At 40.9% G+C, this 19,421-nt stretch overlaps 1 protein-coding gene across 3 annotated transcripts in view; it reads right to left on the reverse strand.

Moving 5' to 3' along the window:
* FBXW7 (F-box and WD repeat domain containing 7) overlaps positions 1–19,421 on the reverse strand; it is a 341,368-nt gene that overhangs the window by 185,929 nt on the left and 136,018 nt on the right. For all 3 annotated transcript variants that reach the window (XM_077477038.1, XM_077477035.1, XM_077477036.1), the window contains exon 3: positions 11,994–12,572. In XM_077477038.1, coding sequence (XP_077333164.1) covers positions 11,994–12,503 — 510 coding nt within the window. In that variant the 5' untranslated portion in view covers positions 12,504–12,572. The remainder of the gene's footprint in view (positions 1–11,993; positions 12,573–19,421) is intronic.

The following is a 19,421-nucleotide window of genomic DNA, read 5'->3' on the forward strand; positions in this document are numbered from 1 at the left end:
TAAGTAATCTCTTCTTGCTGAATAAACTTTTGCAATCAAATTGGAATTGAGAGATATGCCTATGCATTTGAAAAGTTTGTAGTGTAAAAAAAAAAAAAAAAAAAAAAAAAAAAAAAAAAAAGGACCGGTGTCCATTTTTTCTAGCAGCAGAATTTGTCCCAACTCACTTAGGATAATAAAAGGGCATATTTTGCAGTAACATACAAAATAACGCCACTCCTCCGCTACAGTGTCTTCAACTTTATTACTGAGGAAAAGAGCTCTTCATTCTTTAAAAAAAAAAAAAAAAAAAAAAAATTTCCATTGCCTCAGTAGTTTTGAAATCATTCCAAAGTAAACAAAATGATATATTCTAGATGTGACCTTATGGGAAGACGCATTATCTGTACAGAAAATATCTCCTCTTGCAAGTTTCCATAAGAAAAAATAAATAAATATTGAAATCCAATCATGAAACAAACACATCGAGGAGCATTTACTAACGGGAGCAGCTGTGCACTGCAACCAATCAGATCCTAGTTTTCATTTTCAAAACTTGACTGAATGAGCTTAAGTCTGAAGCCAATTGGTTATTATTCACTGCTGCTCCAAATTCTGCCTGCTCCAGTTTTAAAAAAAAGTCCATAAAAGGTGGTACACAATTTTTTTTTTTTCGCAGCCTTGTGCAAAAATTACAGTCCCTTTGGTTTCTTTAGAGCTCTTCCTCAAACAGAAATCCAGAAAAAGTGACACACCATGGTATGACGTAAAGTAGAGATAGCTTTTTTTTTCCCCCCATATATAAAAATCGGTAGTGCAAAAGTTAAGAGCTTTGCTCCACCAGTGCAGTGCTTCAAGGCCCTGAACTGAACTTGTCAAACAAAAATGCAAAAGAAAAGCCAGAGCTTCTCACACTGCCGGGATCAGAAGACTGGCTAAACACAACTACAACAAATCCAGTGCCAGCTGTTATCCTTTAGTGCAAAGAAAGTGCAGCGCAAATAACAAACGAGGTCAATTACCAGTAAATTAATTGGATATAAAATTAAATAAATTAATAATACAAATAATCACTGTAAAGTGACAAGAGTGAAATACAGTGATTATTTGTATTAATTTACTTAATTGATATCTAATTAATTTACTGGTAATTGACCTAATTTATTTATTAGCGCTGCACTTTCTTTGCGCTTTAGTATTTAGAGTTGTATCCGGACTCTAGTGCCAGCTGCTTTTCTCAACACAATTTATAATTTACATTTAGCGCAGTGTGAATCCTCATTTGGTTTTTTTTTTTTTACCATTTCTAGCTGGTATCCTTTAGTTGATAAACCTGAACTGCAGAATTGTTTGCCCGATTACTGACATTCTTCCATATTTTGTTGCTACCGAAGAACTGCTACCACTGTAGTGCCAGAGAAACCCCCTTTCAACATCATCATTCATCCCAGAAGTATCAAACTACAACAGGTACTAATGAGAATTTCAGAAAAAGGAGGCAGGCCAGGCTACAAAGCAGAAAGACCATAGAAGCCAGATGGCACAGGCTTGTGTAGATTATGAATACTTTTTAGCTGGGAGGGTAATACAGAACAAAATCGGAGGTGTAAACTGGGCAGTTTATATTGACCTAAAGGTTTGGAAGGTTGACAACCCATAAAATAAGTCTACAGATAGGGTACAATGTGCTACTTTGGTTAAAAAGAAAAAAAAAAAACACACGTTTTGTCTGTAGTTATTCAGCATTTAAAACATTCGACTAGGGTAAAATACCAAAAAGACACCTATCAGCTGCAACTAATAAAAGATAGAAAGAGAACAATTATCCTATATTAAAGACTCGCCACCTTAGAAACTCATGACACAGACAGCATGGGGGTGAAGGGCTGGTAATGCGTTTGATTTACTCTGAAACGCATTACCCGCCCTTCATCCCCACGCTATCAGTGTCATGAGGTTCCAAGGTGGCGGGTCTAGCTGCAACCATTGTCTGTTTTCATCCATCTTCCCACGGATTACCTTCTGCCGGCCATAGAATCCTGTGTGGTTGCCTCTGATGCACCCCGAATCCCGCTTATCCCTGGAAGCCTTTGATGTGAGTGCGATTTGTTTTGCATTTTAATAAACTACTTTTTTTTTTTTTTTAGGATGCAACTTTTCCAGTGCACATTGCTTCTTCATGTATTATATAGAATGTCCTCTATTTATAAGGTCTTGAACATGGTTTCATGGGTACTGTCAGTTTTAATTAAGATTGTAATCATAGGAAATTGTGTCTGCCAAGACAATTATACTGTCTGGATTTAAAAACAATAGTTAGACAGCAACAAATGCTCCATAATCAAACACATCTCAATTCCGAACAAGCCTAACTATAATAAAGCCAGTGGTACTCTAAGAGGGCTTTCAGGAAACCTGCTTTGTTAGCACGTCAAGCCTGTTACATCCAAGCGATTCTCCTGTGTAATCAGACCCCATGTAATTCACACCAACCACTGCAGACCAAAACCGCAAATGACAAGAAAACTGCCTGACCTGGCAGCCACTCCGATCCACCGATCTGAAAGGCTGAGTAAAACAAGGGTAAATGTCAGGAGAGATACAAGGACACCATAGCTTCCAAAAGCATTGTTACATAGCACCCATACACAAGGCAAGTATACAAACGATTAAAGGGTTTAGAAAACCAGCATTAAAATACATGTATGAATGCAAAGCATGTAGCCTGCCATGACCTTCTCATGCTCAGACATTTTTTTCGTGCTTTCCCATCCTGTTGAGTTGTGCCATTTCACTTCTATTCTAGGAGATTGATTTCAATTCCACCAGAAGCAGAATACAGAAGTAAAACTTTATGTATTTACTATTTTCTGCGACTGTTTTGCTACTGCAATTTACATATACCCTAGTCAAAAATAGAGAGCAAGTAGAATTCTCCCATTAGTTGGGTTGTACAGAATATATAGAAATCAAAATCCACAATCCCAAATTTCCACAGCTTCGGAAGGATGAAAACACAAAAAATACACACACTGCCAGAGACAAAGAATTTGCATTTATTTATACCACCACACTTATGTTGTGTTGATATCTACAAATCCGTCTGCCCTTTCACGTGTGGACCCCGTTCAGATCCGCCTGTCAGTTTTTCAAGCGGATCTGAACGGTCGCTCCATACAGCTCTATGGAGCGACGGATGTCAGCAGTGACATGTCCACTGACATCCAATCTGCCACGATCCAATAAATGTCCTATTTTCCATCCGTCTGGCGAATCAGATGAAAACGGGCAGGCGGTATGTAATCATCCGATCCACCCATAGAGGAGTGCGGTCTCTCTGACAGGTCCGTTCCCTGCTCAGCGGGTAATCAACGGAGCGATCCCCACTGAGCAAGCGGATGGCTAAATAAGGATCCGCAGGTCTGAAAGGGGTCTTAGAGTGAAAGATGTAACATGTTCCAGCTCCTGCCACCTCTCAGTGTGACAGTAGGCAGGGGGGATCTTCTCCATGCACCCACTGTCACACGTAAAAAAAAACAGTGCGGCCATGCAGAGCTATAGCCACATCATTAATTCAGTTTCCTGTGAATGAATGAACTTCAAGTACCATCAGCCCCCGTGACAGATAGCTAGAAGTTCTGAATGAACTGCCTGTGTAGCTCATTCACAAGCCCTGCAGCTTTCAACCTGACAGCCTATATGACAGAACAAGCTGAAATCTGCAGGGCTTGTATGAAGAAGCCTGACTTTGCTCCCCTATCAACTGATCACAGGCGTAATGCTTTCCAGACTCCTGCATAAAACATAATCAATGCAATTTTTTTTATCTGCAAAATGTGAATTTATTATTTTTTCTAAAAAGGTGAACTTATCTTTTAAGAACAAATTAATGGAACAAACTTTAAAGGTGGAGTTATACTTTAAGAACAAATTGCCAATGCACATAAGGCAAGAAAAAAATGCCAAGGAAAGAACCTGTGTTACACCAGCTAAGGAGCAGTTTGCTTAGACAGTACCTTGCTCTCAAGAGAAAATATTTTACATGACTTCCAAGACATTACAGAGGGAGACGCATGAAGATAGCCAAAGCTACTTTCAGACTAGGGCGTTGGCGGTAAAGCGGCGCTATATTTAGCACCACTTTACCATCATTTTAGTGGTGCTGTTCAGTCGCTAGCAGAGCAGTTTTAACCCCTGCTAGTGGCTGAAAAGGGGTTAAAACGGCCGACATAGCGGTGCTGCCCCAGTGTTTTCAAAGGAAAGGGGCGCTTTAGAAGCCGTGAATATACCGCTCCTACAGCGCTGCAAAGATGCAGCTTGCAGGACTTTTTGTAACTTCTGCAAGTGCACCGCTCCAGTGTGAAAACCCTCGGGTTTTCACACTGGAGACACAGGAGAGGCTCTTTACAGGCGCTATTGTTAGAGCTGTAGCGCCTGTAAAGCACCTCAGTGTGAAAGTAGCCTTACTGCTGCAGTTTAGAGATTCCCTAGCAAATGCAAATTAAAACATTAAAAAAAGGTAAGAGAACAAGTATAGTCTGCCCATTAGCTTGGTTGTACAGAATATATAGGAAATCAAGATCCATAATCCCATAGCTTCAAAGACAAAACCAAAAAAAAAAAAAAAAATACACCACTATAGAAAAAAAAAAAAACGCACACACTTATTTTATACTTTTTTTGCAAATCACCACACTTATGTTTTGTCAGGATGACATTTAGGGTAAAGAATGCAACATGTTTCATCCCCTGCCACCTCTTAGTGCGACAGCAGACGGAGGATCTTTTTCAATTCAAGAAGATTGCATTTATTATTTTTTTGTAGTAGGAGGCTGTCAAGCATTGCATGCACATCTCCTGTACACGGTCAGCCACTACTTGCTGGAAGCACCATGGTAGTTCACTGAAAACGACAAGTTGACAGCCGCTGAGCAGGTAGAGACTTGTAGTTCATTCACACACAGAGCTGTGTGTATGGATAACGCGCACATGTGGGCAGAGCCCTGCACAGCCAGGGACAGCTAGTTCACGGAACTGCTCCCCATACTGCTGCCACATGGAGGTGGGCAGCAGATGGCGGCTGTAGCACTGGCAACATGTAAAGGGTGAACTTATCCTTTAAGTTTTAAACCCAAAAATGTAATATATTACAGCTTACCATTTATTAAATGTGGTGGCTGCATTCTTTAGGCTTTTTCCCTCAGGTTTTCACCTAGTGATATAACTAGTAACATAACTCCTGTATTGTAGTGCCCCCAACTCTGGATAAATGAGCAACAGGGAAGCCTTTGAACAGCAGCATTTTCAGTTCAGGGGGGGGATAGTGTTAGATTTGCAGGTTTTGATAAAATGTAGAACTACAGGCAAAACATTATTTATGGATAGAGTAACCATAGCCAAACCCGGAAGCAAAAGGAAATCCCTGCAAATTAAGGGAAATACTTGGGGAACCCCAGCTCACCAGAACGAGTGTCCCCATTGGAAGATTTCCCCTATTACTTTACTGGGGACAGCCCAAAATGTGGGATTTTCTTTTACTTTCACTTACAATAATGATAAATAAGACAAATAGGAAGGTTGTATAGCCATAGCAGAGGCACAGACAGCAAGAAAAACTGACAGGTGTTCTAATCCCTCTCCACTCTATCCAAAACTAAAAAAAAAAGTTTTGCCATTAGTTATACTTTAAACAAAGTGAAGCTGAACTCCAGCTAAAACTCTACAAAAGGGCTAGGTAACCCTTTCAGAGGTTGGGATCTATTTGGACAACATGGAGGTAATCAAAGACTGCACGCAGAGCACATAGGGGGATTTACTAAAACTGGAGTGCTCAGAATCTGGCGCAGTTGTGCATGGAAACCAGATTCTAACTTCAGCTTGTTCAATAAAGCTTTCACAATAAAACCCAAAAGCGGATTAGTTGTGCAGAGTTGCACCATGCAGTTTTGGTAAGTAACTCCGAAAGTGTGTCACAGTACAGTCCTCTGCAGTGTGCCCCCCCCCCCCCCCCCTTTCACATCACCTCCCACTGAAGTTCCTCCTGCCCCCTTCACATGATTCCTCCCATCATATTGTCCCCTGACTTTATGCCCCACCCCAAAAAGTAGTCTCCTCAGCCGCAGCCCCCCCCCCCCCCAATAGCAGTGTCCTTTGCCCTCTGACACACGACTCTACCCCTCATGTCATTTCCTGTGCCAAGCCCCCCCCCACACACACACAGACAGTAGTGACCTTTACACGTTCCCCCAAAAGTAGTGTCCTCTGTCCCCTTCCCCTCATCCACCACATCACAGTCACACCAGTGTGTAGATAACACACTCTTACCTTATAACTGGTTTAAAGCAGAGCAGAGAGCTGGAGGCCGCACAGTACTGTATGGAGAGCAGGAACTGCAGGAGTTATTATTTCATATTAATAAGCTGGTGATGGGCGGATCTAGCAACCAATCACCTGCTGGTTAACTTGAAAGGTTAACTGCTCCCACTCCTGCCCTCCATCCAGTAATGTGCTACCTCCAGCTCTCCTTTGAAGATGAGAGCGCTGAAGGCAGAAGGAAAGGATTGGCTAAGCAGGGACATGTTTGCGATCTACCCGTCAGCTGACTGCAGTCGATGGGTAGATCGCAATTGACAGCTTGCCAATGCCTGCTTTATAACAAAAGTAACAGCTTTGTTCCTTTTGGGATCAAGGTTTTACATAAACAAAAACAAAAAAGTGCATCAATGTGTGCACCCCTATCAATATTAAATGGTATGCATCAACCTTCCAAATGCTACATCTGCAAGACAGCTTTTTCTGTTGAAAAACAACAGACTTACTGGCAGGATCACCAGGTGAAAAAGGAAAGAAAGCCTAAAAAAAGAAAACAAATCCAGCCATCAAATCTAAGAATTGCTAGTTGCAATAAGTTAAATATTTGCTGGTGGAATGCCATCCAGCAAAACAAAAAGTAATACAGTATGTTAACCGCCGGACCTGCCAAAATATTTGTAATTCTGTTCAGGCCCTCTTGTGAGCGCATAAGCAGAATAATGCCACAATGCAATCAATGCAGCTTTGCAGCGTCATCTCCCTGCCTCCAGCTGGACAATAAATGATATCACTGCTGCTGGAGACTTCCTTGTGTTGTTTACTTCTTGTAAGCATCTCATCTACCTTTCTGCTCAGCCCTACATATCTTGGTCCATGTCAGAATTACTTCTCTTTGCTGTGCAGGGAATATGGAAGGTGTATAAACACTGGTTGTAGGTTATCAGGACCTAAAAATACATTTTCAAGCCATTTATAACCTTAGTAAATGTTCTGCTTTTCTATGTCTCTGTAATTTCACTGTAAGATTTTCACAACACAAGAAGCAGGGTGCTGGTCATTCATACAGTGAAACTTCTCTATTTTCACTAGATAAAGCTTCTTATGAGACAAAAGACATCACTAGATAACTACCCTAAGGCTCGGTTCACACAGGGGGCGACCCGACTTGCCGCGCCGCGAACTCAGCGGCGACTTGCAAATGACTTCTGTATAGAAGTCAATGCAAGTCGCCCCGAGGTTGCCCAAAAGTAGTACAGGAACCTTTTTTCTAAGTCGGAGCGACTCGAGTCGCTCCTCTTAGAACGGTTCCATTGTACAGAACGGGGGCGACTTGTCAGGTCGCGGCGCGGCAAGTCGGGTCGCCCCCTGTGTGAACCGAGCCTTAAGGATGCCTTTTATTAGTTTTGCAAACAAAATATATCATTGGATGGAAAGCATGAAGGCTATAATGCTATTTGAATCTGCTAAAGACCCTAAAGTCAAACTCCAGGAAACCTGCGTCTGTGCTGTAAGGGTTAACTGCTTGTTTTCAGAGGACTGTAAGAGCATTTTTACCTACCTAATCCTCTACTCTCTGGCAAAGTGTTATGCTGCAGCACTTGACTGCTCCCTCAGCGTCCTCGCACCCAATGCAGGGCTCTGGTCCCTGCATTAGTCTTGATGATCAAAGTAGTAGAGGCTGCAGAGAATGGTCTAACAGTACAGAGGAGCTTGTGGGAATATAGGATCAGTAAAATGCCTTTTCATGCTAGGCATAAGCAAGAAGCTAATTCTTTCAGTGAGAATGGTTTCAAAGATTTGTTCCTGTCCAGTTAGCAGCAATGCAGTGTTTAGGCATATTAAATACAGGAATGGGCCACAACCTCAGGCACTGCAGTGGGGGGAGCTGTTCCCAGGGAGTTGCGGCATCCATACATTACAAAAGTAAAACTTGGCCGTGTTCTGTGCATTATGGAAGCTGATAGTAAGCCCTGTATTATTATTATTCAGGATTTATATAGCGCCAACAGTTTGCGCAGCGCTTTACAATATGAATGAATTAAAGTGGTTCTAAAGGCTGAATGTTTTTTTTACCCCCATGCAGTGTATGCATTAAGGTAAAAATTAATCCCCCAACCCCTCTTTATACAGTGGGGAAAATAGTTTAATCCCCTGCAGATTTTGTAAGTTTGTCTATATTTTTTTTTATCATAGGTGTATTTTAAAATGGAGACAGAAAATCAACCAAAAAAAACATGATACAAATGTTATAAATTGAGTTGCCGTTCAGTGAGTAAAATAAGTATTTGATCCCCAAGCAAAAACGCAATTTAGTACTTGATGGAGAAAGCACAGTTGTTGGCAAGCACAGAGGTAAGGCATTTCTTGTAGTTGATTACCAGGTTTGCACACATCTCAGGGGGGATTTTGGTCTACTCGTCTTTACAGATCTTCTCTAAATCCTTAAGGTTTTTTGGCTGTTGCTTGTCAACTTGAAGTTTCAGCTCCCTCCATAAATTTTCTATAGGATTAAGGTCTGGAGACTGGCTAGGCCACTCCATGACCCTAATGTGCTTCTTCTCGAACCACTACTTAGTTGCCTTGGCGGTATGTTTGGGTCATTGTCATGCTGAAAGACCCATCCACAGTGACCTCAGTGAGGGAAGAAGGTTTTCATCCAAGAGTTTACAATACATAACCCCTTTCATTGGCCCCTCAATGAGGCAAAGCCAACCTTTAGCAGAGAAACAGCCGCAAAGAATAGGGTTTCAGCCTCCGTGTTTGACCCTTGGGATTGTGTTCTAAGGCCCCTTTCACACTGGGGCGGTGCGGCCGTCGGCGGTAAAATGCCGCTATTTTTAGCGGCGCTTTACCGTCGTTTTAGCGGCGGTCTGCGGGCGCTAGCGGGGTGGTTTTAACCCCCGCTAGCGGCCGAAAAAGGGTTAAAACCGCCCGCAAAGCGCCACTGCAGCGGCGCTTTGCCGGCGGTATTGCCGCGCTGTCCCATTGATTTCACCGCTCCAAAGATGCGGCTAGCAGGACTTTTTTCACCATCCTGCCAGCGCACTGCTCCAGTGTGACAGCCCTCTGGCTTTCACACTGGAGTGAAAGGGGCCGGTTTTTTCAGGCGCTACACAGGCGCTATTTTTAGCGCTGTAACACCTGAAAACCGCCCCAGTGTGAAAGGGGCCTTAGGGTCATAGTCATAATTTATCTTGCTCCAAATATGGCAAGTCGAGTTAATGTCAAGGAGCTCAATTCTGAGTCAAAAAAGGATTCAGAGAAATTGTTGTGGTCAGATGAGACCAAAATTGAGCCTTGGCATTAACTTGACTCTGTTTTTGGAGGAAAAAAATAAATGCTGACCATGACCCCAAGAACACCATCCCTACAGTCAGGCATGGAGGTGTTAACATTATGCTTTGGGGCCGTTTCTCCACTAAAGGGTACAGGCAGACTTTGCCGCATTGAGGGGCCTATGGACAGGGCCATGAATTGTAAAATCTTGGATGAGAAACTTCTTCCCTAGAAGAACACTGAAGGTGGCCCAATTGCCAAGATTCCAGCATGATCATCAAGAAGCACATTAAAGTCATGGAGTGGCCTAGCCAGTCTCCAGACCTTAATTCTATATAACATCTATGGAGGGAGCTAAGACTTTAAGTTACTAAACAGCCAAGAAACCTTAAGGAATTAGGAGAAATTTTGTTAAGAAGAGTGGACCAAAATCTCTCCTGAGATGTGTGCAAACCTGGTAACCAACTACAGGAAATGTCTTACATCTCTGCTTGCCAATAAGGATTTTTTCACCAAGTACCAAGTCATGTTTTGCTTAGGGGATCAAAAACGTATTTATTCACTGAACTGCAACTCAATTTATAACATTTGTATCATATGTTTTTACAGAATTTTTGATTGATATGCTGTCTCTATCATTTAAAGTACAATTATAATAAAAATGATAGACCCTTCATTGCTTTGTAGGTGGGCAAACGTAAAAAATCTGCAGGAGATCAAATTATTCTTTTTCCCACTGTACTTTCCTGAGCCTGATCTTGATCCAGCAATGTGAACAAGAGCAGCGGCTCCCTCAGCTCTCTCCCTCCTCATAAGTTCAGAGACAGCAGCAGGAGCCATTGGCTGCGGTCAATCTCATCCAGTGAAGAGGGATCAGGGTGGGGCCAAGCCGAGTGATATGTAAAATATTATAATGCAGTTTTGTTCGCTTATGTGCCAATTACAGAATTGACAATTGATTTCCAAGTAATGCCCGTTGCAGCAAACTCACTACTCTGAAAGATAAAAATCTTAAAGTCTAAAAATGCTCTGTTTCAGTCGTAAAATTCCCTATGCTTTGAACCAAAAACTGAATTTTAGTACCCTTAGCCATAGAACAATTTGCACTTTTGTTACATTATAAGATATCTTCATTAACAGTAGGAAGAGCAAAATTGTATCATCAAGGCAAAACATAAATGTGGGTCTGTTTTTACCACCGTATGCTATGCACACTGGAATAGACCCTACTTAATTCCATTAACATTTTACAGGAACCAAAAGGCAGCAACCCTAAGGACAGCCAACAGCAGCTGTGATGATTTCTGCCCCCTGCAACAGCCACAGTACATGAAGACCTAGAAGCACAATCCTTATCCGCTCTACATAGATATATTCACTCTTATCTTGGCCACACACTACATAAAAAATGGTTTAAACTCGTTTTCGAATAAAACAAACACTTCGATAACGCCATGAAAGCAAATGATAGTGCTATCATGTAATGACTGAATTCAGATCGATAAATAATTTAATGGACATAAATGAAACTGTTTTTGTCCATTTTGTCACGTGTACAGTGTAAACAGTTCAATTTTTACGGGGCGATAAACACATTAAGCTTTCAATTTATTGATCATTCAGCAGAAATTTCCAACCTGTTCCCTTGATTTTTTGGCTCTGAAAAGTCAAAAACTATTTTCTATTAGTGCCCATTAACTGGACAAGAAACAAAGGACAGATTTTCAAATACTTTTTTGGCTAGCATATGGCCAGCATTAGGCCCTGTTCACATATAGTGTTGCTGAAACACAGGTTCCCAGCTCTTGATTTTAAAATCGCAATTCACAAGTGTTTGTATGTGTTGCGAATAGGGCAGTCCAATATAGTGAATGGGCTGCCCTATGTGCATTTGTCATGCCACGGACGCTCAGGGACCAAATTTAAGCTCTGAGCCAGGCAATGTTTTTTTACACACGTTTTTTGCCATAAAATTGCGGCAAAGATCACACCACATTTGGGGTGCCATTCAATGTGTGATTAGCCGTGAATTTAAATTTATAATCACCCAAGTGTGAACAGGGCCTTCGTGATGCTTTATTTAGAGGTTTCGTTATTTTTTTAGTCGATTTAACTCTGAAACCACTATTCATATATTGATGGCTGACAAATATGTATGAATTAGCAAGCACGCTGGCGCATTAACAAGACATCAAATTCAAGCAATCAGAAAAAAAACACATGCCACAAAAAACTACTGAGGTTCTCGGAAAAACTACTTCATCATTAATTTCTGCAAACATAATAAATAATACTTCTCATGAAAAACTTTGTGAGGAAAAAAAAAGTTTGAATGCCTACCTTTGACAATAGTAAGGTATGAAAATAAAAATGTTTAAAAACTGAAAGGAAACCTAAAATGTCAGCTATACATAAACAGCACTCACCTTTGTCTTTGTATGGAAAAGAGTGGACTTTTGGTGAAGAGTTATGTCCATTATACTATTTGAATTTGGGATGTCTCTGCTATTTCTGCGTTCATCCTCTCTACTACTGCCATCGGACTGATCAAAGTCATCACTGTCCTGATCCATTTCCTCCTCATCATCTTCATCCACATCACAAACATGATCCTCATCCTCCTCCTCATCCTCTGCCGGCTCATGTTCTTCAGGTTGGTCCACAGACTCCTGATCTGCTATAACGCAGCTGTTATTATTTTCTTCCAACTGTCCGTGCTGGGAATCGCCTCTATCCACACTACCAGGGCCATCCACATCTCCATTTACCACTATATGCTGATCCTCCTCCTGCTGCTGCTGTGAATTCTGTTGCTCATCCTCCTCCTCTACTCTGTTCATTTGCTCCTCATCTGCTTGGCTGGAGGAAGCATTACCTCGCACAGAGCCTCCAGTACGTCGCCTCTTGCTGCCCACAGACAGCAGTTCCTGATTCATTTCCAAAAGCCAGCTTGCTACTTCATGGACATTCAGTAGACTGTGTGAAGCGACAAACGCTTTCACATTCTGAAATAAAAAATAAAGTGTCACTCGCATCAAACAAACCAATAAAAAAAAAAAGAATACAACTATTACTACTTATTAATAAGTCACCAATTGTTTAAGCTGCAACTTCAACACTAAAATTATTATTATACAGGATTTATATTGTGACAGCAGTTTACAGAACACGTTAAAACAAAGGCAGACAGTACAATTACAATACAGTTTATTACAGTAGGAATCAGAGGGCCCTACTCGTTAGAACTTACAGTGGGAAAACTGAGACAAGTACATGAGCCTGGTGCTCACAAAATACTTTAAGCATTGGCCCAGTAGAAATGGATTAGAAGACGACAGTACCTGAATACACACAAGCACTTGCTGAATTTGTTATCTGACTTAGCTGCAGGATGCATGGAAAATAAACACATTGCAGAACTGTCCAACATTGATACTTCAGTACTATTTCTATGACTTCCTCAAGCTCTATGTGACCCTCAACTGTGGAACTGGTGTCAAAACAGGCAAGAAGAGAGCAAAGGACTAGTTAGTGGTATTCCTTGTGAGCTCCCTGAAAATGAACTATGTCAAAGATTCCCCACTGGTAAACTGACAGCTTAAACTGCCTTTCTGCCAAGAGGGAAAAATGGGTAACATGCACCTCATTGTAGCAGACAATAGCTCAGGGTATTGCAAGCAAATACTTAAATTTTATTAAAGAAAACAAACCTATTCAGATTCTTAAATAGTAATTATCAGTGAGAGATCAGAATGTTGTTCCCATAGGACTTTAAGTGGCATTAAAACCAAAACTGTAATATACTGCAGATTACCCATCATTAGATGTGGTGGCTGCATTGCTCACCTTTTTCCACTCTGTTTTTCCCTGGTTATCTGGCCAGTAACACACCTCCTGTTTCAGGCTCCATTCAAACCTATGCAGTTTGCTTTTGAGCATTTCTACAGTGCTCTTTGCATTTTTTTTACTGCTATTTTGCCACAATTTGCATTTTTTTTGTTTGTGTTTGAGACAAATTTGTTGTTGGGAAGATTAAAAAATAGCAATGCACATCACTGTAAAGACGTGGTTAAAACTTAATACATGCTTTCTTTTCCTTTTTTTTTCTCTATTCAAAAGCACCATCTTGCATTTAAAAAACTCCCTGACCCTTTCCAAAAACACAGAGGCACAATAATGCATTGATGTGAACATGTTCCATAGGAACCCTTGTTAAAAATAATGTCCTGCGTTTCGACACAAAGCAAAATGCATGAAAAAAAACTAATTGGTGTGAGCCGAGCCTCAGAGTGACCCCACTCTGGAGCACAAGAGAACCTTTGGACAGCAGCATTGTCATTTTGGAGGGAGGAGAGTGTTGGACGCACTAGCAGATTTACTATTAAATTGAAGGAAAACTGCAGCTAACAGCAGTTACACAAGCATTTACAGCAACTGTTTTTTTTTTTTTTTTTTAATGGAATAAAAGGTTTTACATGAATAAAAGCTAATCATTGTAAGCACCCATCAGTGGTAAATTGTTTGTCTCAACCCTCTAGTGCAGGGATATGCAATTAGCGGACCTCCAGCTGTTGCAAAACTACAAGTCCCATCATGCCTCTGCCTCTGGGTGTTATGCTTGTGGCTGTCAGAGTCTTGCTATGCCTCATGGGATTTGTAGTTCTGCAACAGCTGGAGGTCCGCTAATTGTATATCCCTGCTCTAGTGATACATTAGCAAAACAGCTTGTACTGTTGAAAAATAAGACTTGCTGACCGAATCACTAGGTGAAAATAAAAGAAAACCTAAAAAAGAAAACCAATGCAACCATCACATCTAAGAATTGTTAAATTGCAATATAATACAGGGTTGCTTTTGGGTTTAATACTGCTTTCAGATCACATTCTGCTTTGCTTCTGAAGAAGCTCTTGCCCACCACTGGAGGGAGCATGTGAGTTATAGCAGACGGACTATTTCAGTCTAATCAATGCAAAGCTTATTTTCCAAGAATTCTTCCTATATTCTTCCAGTAGCACAAAGCAGCTCCATCAGCAGCATATCAAAAAGTAAAAAGAAGCAGGGAGACAGCATGCTACAGAAGGTATGCTAATTTTATGTGTAAATGTTTAAAAAAAAGTGTACATTTCCCTTAATTATGTGATCTCTTTTCACAGGACACTCTCCTGGTGAATCTACCCCCTAATGGAGACCCAGACCGCAATAAAAACTGCCAAGTGTTCTAAACCCTCTCCCCTCTATCCAAAACTACAAAAACGCTTTGTCTTTAGTTATAAAGTGAACGCATAACCCAATACAGAAGAATCTAACTCCGGGTCACGTTTTCATTGTTCTCCTCAACCAGCAGTTCCAACTGCTGTATTTCATCTGCTTGTCACCCAGGCAGAAAGATATGAACTCCAAAATGTTATAGTACATTCAAAAAACAAATAGGTAAGGGGAAATTTCCCATAGGTTGCAACTATCAAGAGATTAGATACTCAATACTAACTCACAATACTAAACAAAACCATTTTGACAATACAAACACACCCACTGGGTGCGGCTCTGAAGTTGCGCTACTTCAGCGCGATTTCAAAGCTGCCCATCAGTGAGAATTCATGTGCGGCTTACCGACATCTGTGCTACTTCATACACAGATGTCAAAGTAAGTCACACATGAAATCGCACAAAACTTTTTTATAGTTGCTGGGACTCGCATTGCACCAATTTGAATGGTCCCATAGTAGCAAATAGGGTGCGACTTGTCATGCGAGCCTGATCAGTCACAGGCTACACCCAGTGTGAATGGGGGTTCATTTTCACTGGATAAAAAAAAAAAAAAAAATATGAATAAAAAGTTGACAAATCACAGGCTATTTCTAAAAAAAATATACTGTATATAACACTGAAAGTGTGCAAAAGAATGTTTACAATGTATTTTACATTTTGTTACTCTAACAAAAGGAGCACAGAAGGAAACAATGTACACACATAACACATCAAAAACTATCTTCTTCCATACAAATACGCCATCAACAATGTGCTTTTTATAAAGTCACACATGGCATTGCCCGACAGCCTCTGACAAAGCAATTACAACATTCTTCCAGAGGACCAGTAAGTTAGTAAAATGTTTGAATCAGTTCACTACCTAAAATAGTAACACATCATCTCAGGCTCCCTTGGTTCTGCTAGCTGAAAGATCTGGGAAAACACAATAAAACTGAATGCATTCCTGAAATTCTATGCTACATGCTAAATACAAATCAACCCAAGAATGCGTGGACTTTATTTTTTTGTTGGCTGAGCAAACACACTGGCAGACAATCAGAAAGACTAAGAACTTAGACAAACGCTAATTAGATTTTTTTTTAATTCGCTTTCAGATAATATTAATACAATATTTTTAAAAGGCAATTTTGGAAAAATATCATTGAGACAAAATGTGATTTACCTTTTGGATCAAGTCACTGCAATAAACCCCTTCTAACAAGGATTATTTTTGCGCAACGAAACACTATTTTCTTCAATGCAGCTACTTGACTCCAGGGATTTGTTCAGACCCATATAAAGCCAAGCCTAATAGCAAAATCATCTACTACTGTTTGGCCAATACAGCTATATCAAGGTGAATATACTAACTCTTAGCAGCCAGGCATCTTTCACACTTGATGTGGTGCCATTTTCCTGCACTACATGTGCATTGTACGTGTGGATTTCAGGATTTTTACCTGTGCTGTGTCACAGATTTCTATTGCATCTGCCACGTTTGGGGCATTTTCTGAAAGTGCAGCTAAATTCCTGTATGCAGGACTGATAAGAATTCTGTGGGTTCACAGGGATTGGGGGGGGGGGGGGGGGTTGGGTTGGACTAAAGCCAGCTTTAGCCATGCGTTTGGCAAAGTCTATATGGGAAAATAACCTTTGTACAACTCTGAAATTTAGGGACACAAAACATTGTTAGCTCACCAAATACAAAAGTTATAAGCAATAAAAAAAATTAAATAAAAGCCTGAGGCTGTCATATAGCAAACATATCCCAATTCAGATCCCTTTGGGGCTGAAGTGTCGGAAGCAATTGCAGCTCCTGATGACCCTGATAGCTCACTCTGACCAGCCTTTTTAGAATGGGATGGTGTCTCATAGGGAGGGTCCTTAGGACCTGAGGGTGACCTCTTCATGTCCTTGGTCTTTGTGGCATTTGAACCACCTGGGAGACTAGTCAGGACTGAGGGAAAGATGAATGCAGCAATGTACAGAGACATCCTTGCAGAATACCGGTTCCACAGCATTCTGGGGCAAAGGTTCATCTTTCAATAAATAGGAAGAGTCCTGGTGGTTCCAAACTTCTTCAATTAATCAATGCTGCAGAAATTTTTCTGTACCCTTCCCTAGATCTGTGCCAAGATACAATCCTGTCTTGGAGGTTTACTGACAACTCCTTGAAGTTCATGGCTTGGTTTGTGCTCTGACATGCACTGTTAACTGTGGGACCTTATAAAGACAGGTGTGTGCCTTTCCAAATCACACAAATAAGCTGAATTTACCACAGGTGGACTCAAAGTTGTAGAAATATCTCAAGGATGATCAGTAAGAACAAGCTCCGGCGTGTTCGCACAGCCCACGTTCAGAGCCCGCCAGGAAGTTGGCACTTGCGCTGCACTAATCACATGTCTAATCTCTGCAGCCGCGCATCGGGTAACGTCTTACTGTCTGCGATTAGCACAGCGCAGTGCTGACTTCCTGGCAGGCTCCACACATGGGCTGTGTTAACACTGGAGATCATTCTTAATGATCAGTGGAAACAGAATGCACCTAAATGCAATTTTAAGTGTCATGGCAAAGGCTGTAAATACTTATGTGATTTTTTTTTCTTTATTTTTAATAAAATGCAAAGATTTCAAACAATCTTTCACGTTGTCATTATGGGGTATTGCTTGCAGAATTTTGAGGAAAATAATGAATTTAATACATTTTGTAATAAGGCTGTAACATAACATAAAATGTGGAAAAAGTGACGCACTGAGAATACTTTCCGGATGCACTGTATGTGTGTGCACAGCATCCCTCCTGCCAGAGCCCCAGGAGCATAGTGATAAGTGTACTCCGTGAGTGCTATAAGACTGTTAGATGTAGATTAAAAACACAAAACCACAAGGTGGCATGCACCTCTTAATTCATAGTATACCAGCTCATTTTACAAAGCAGGGCGACTTCCTGGAATTCAGCTTAAAATCAACAGTATATGAACTTCAAAACTGATTAGAATAAACCAAGGTCTATCCTCAGGAAAAAATGTAAATGAATAAAAAAAAAAAAAAAAAAAAAACAGGCAAACTATGTACCACTAGAGCATTTTTTGTAGTCAAGTCTTTAATGTTTCTATGTATTGGAGTAGAAATGGAAACTCGTCCATAGTTCACCTGGCTGTGAGTGGCTTTCTTATTTCACAGACCTGGAACGAACACGCATCATCATATGCAAATTGCTGCAAAGAATAGAAGCCAATTTATCATCAGCAGAATAGCCATTCGACTAGCATTTTAAGAATGAGGCGCCAGTAATGACAACACTTTTCCTCAAATAAATATCTTCTGATGCCATTTTGATGCAAGAGATTTTTTTTTTTTTTTTTTTTTTTTTTTTTTTAAGTACCCCTGTACCAAGACACTGTATTTAGAGCTAAGGACTTGTCACCAGTACATTACGCATATTATTCTTTAAATGTGAATGTTTTAAAAAAACACTGCTGTATATAGTTTGTGAATATATTTATGCGGAGCCACCAGTTTTAAATTGTTACGTCGGCAGGCTGTGCCTGGAGCTTACCAGTTATGTACAGATATTCTGCCTCACAGCTCCTGCTCCAAGCAAGTTTATGCGCAAAGTTTAAAAAAAAAACAGGACTCTTCACGTTGCTAAGGGAGCTTATCACATAAGTCTATGTGCCTTGCTTATACAGGTTCACTTTAAGGCAGACCTCCATGGGCATATACAGTTCTCATAAGTTTACATACCCAGGCAGAACTTATGATTTCTTGGCTACTTCTCAAAAGAAAAAATAAGCTACCCAAATGACCTTGATCAAAAGTTTACATACCCTAGTGATTGTGTCAACTTGTGTGCATGTTAGGCCAAAAAGGGGTTTGAATGGCTATTAAAGGTAACCATCCTCACCTGTGATCCATTTGCTTGGTGTGTGTGTGTGTGTGTGTGTGTGTGTGTGTGTGTGTGTGTGTGTGTGTGTGTGTGTGTGTGTGTGTGTGTGTGTGTGTGTGTGTGTGTGTGTAAAAGGTCAGTGAGTTTCTGGACTGCTGACAGACCCTTGCATCTTTCATCCAGTGCTGCACTGAGGTTTCTGGATTCTGAGTCATGGGGAAAGCAAAGTAATTGTTAAAGGATCTGCGAGAAAAGGTAGTTGAACTGTATAAAACAGGAAAGGGATATAAAAAGATATCCAAAAGGAATTGAGAATGCCAATCAGCAGTGTTCAAACTCTAATCAAGATGTGGAAAGAGAGGGGTTCTGCTAAACCAAACCATGGTCAGGTAGTCCAACTAAAATTTCAGCCACAACTGGCAGGAAAATTGAATGGGATTTAAAGAAAAACCCTCTAATAACTTCAGGTGAAATACAGGACTCTCTGAAAACATGTGGTGTGGCTGTTTCAAGATGCACAATAAGGAGGCACTTGTAGAAAGATGGGCTGCATGGTTGAGTTGCCAAAAGAAAACCATTACTACGCAAATGCCATAAAGCAGTGCTCGACAAAACCCGGTCGCCAGGTCGCATTGGCGACTAGAATCAGCGACCTTGCGCCTGGGGCAGCATAGCTGGGGGTATCCCGTCTCCGTGGACCCCCCCCCCCCCGCGCG

Source organism: Lithobates pipiens, unplaced genomic scaffold, assembly GCF_037356315.1.
Source record: "Lithobates pipiens isolate NorthernLeopardFrog02 unplaced genomic scaffold, aLitPip1_a1.2 Scaffold_13, whole genome shotgun sequence".
Classification (NCBI taxonomy): domain Eukaryota; kingdom Metazoa; phylum Chordata; class Amphibia; order Anura; family Ranidae; genus Lithobates; species Lithobates pipiens.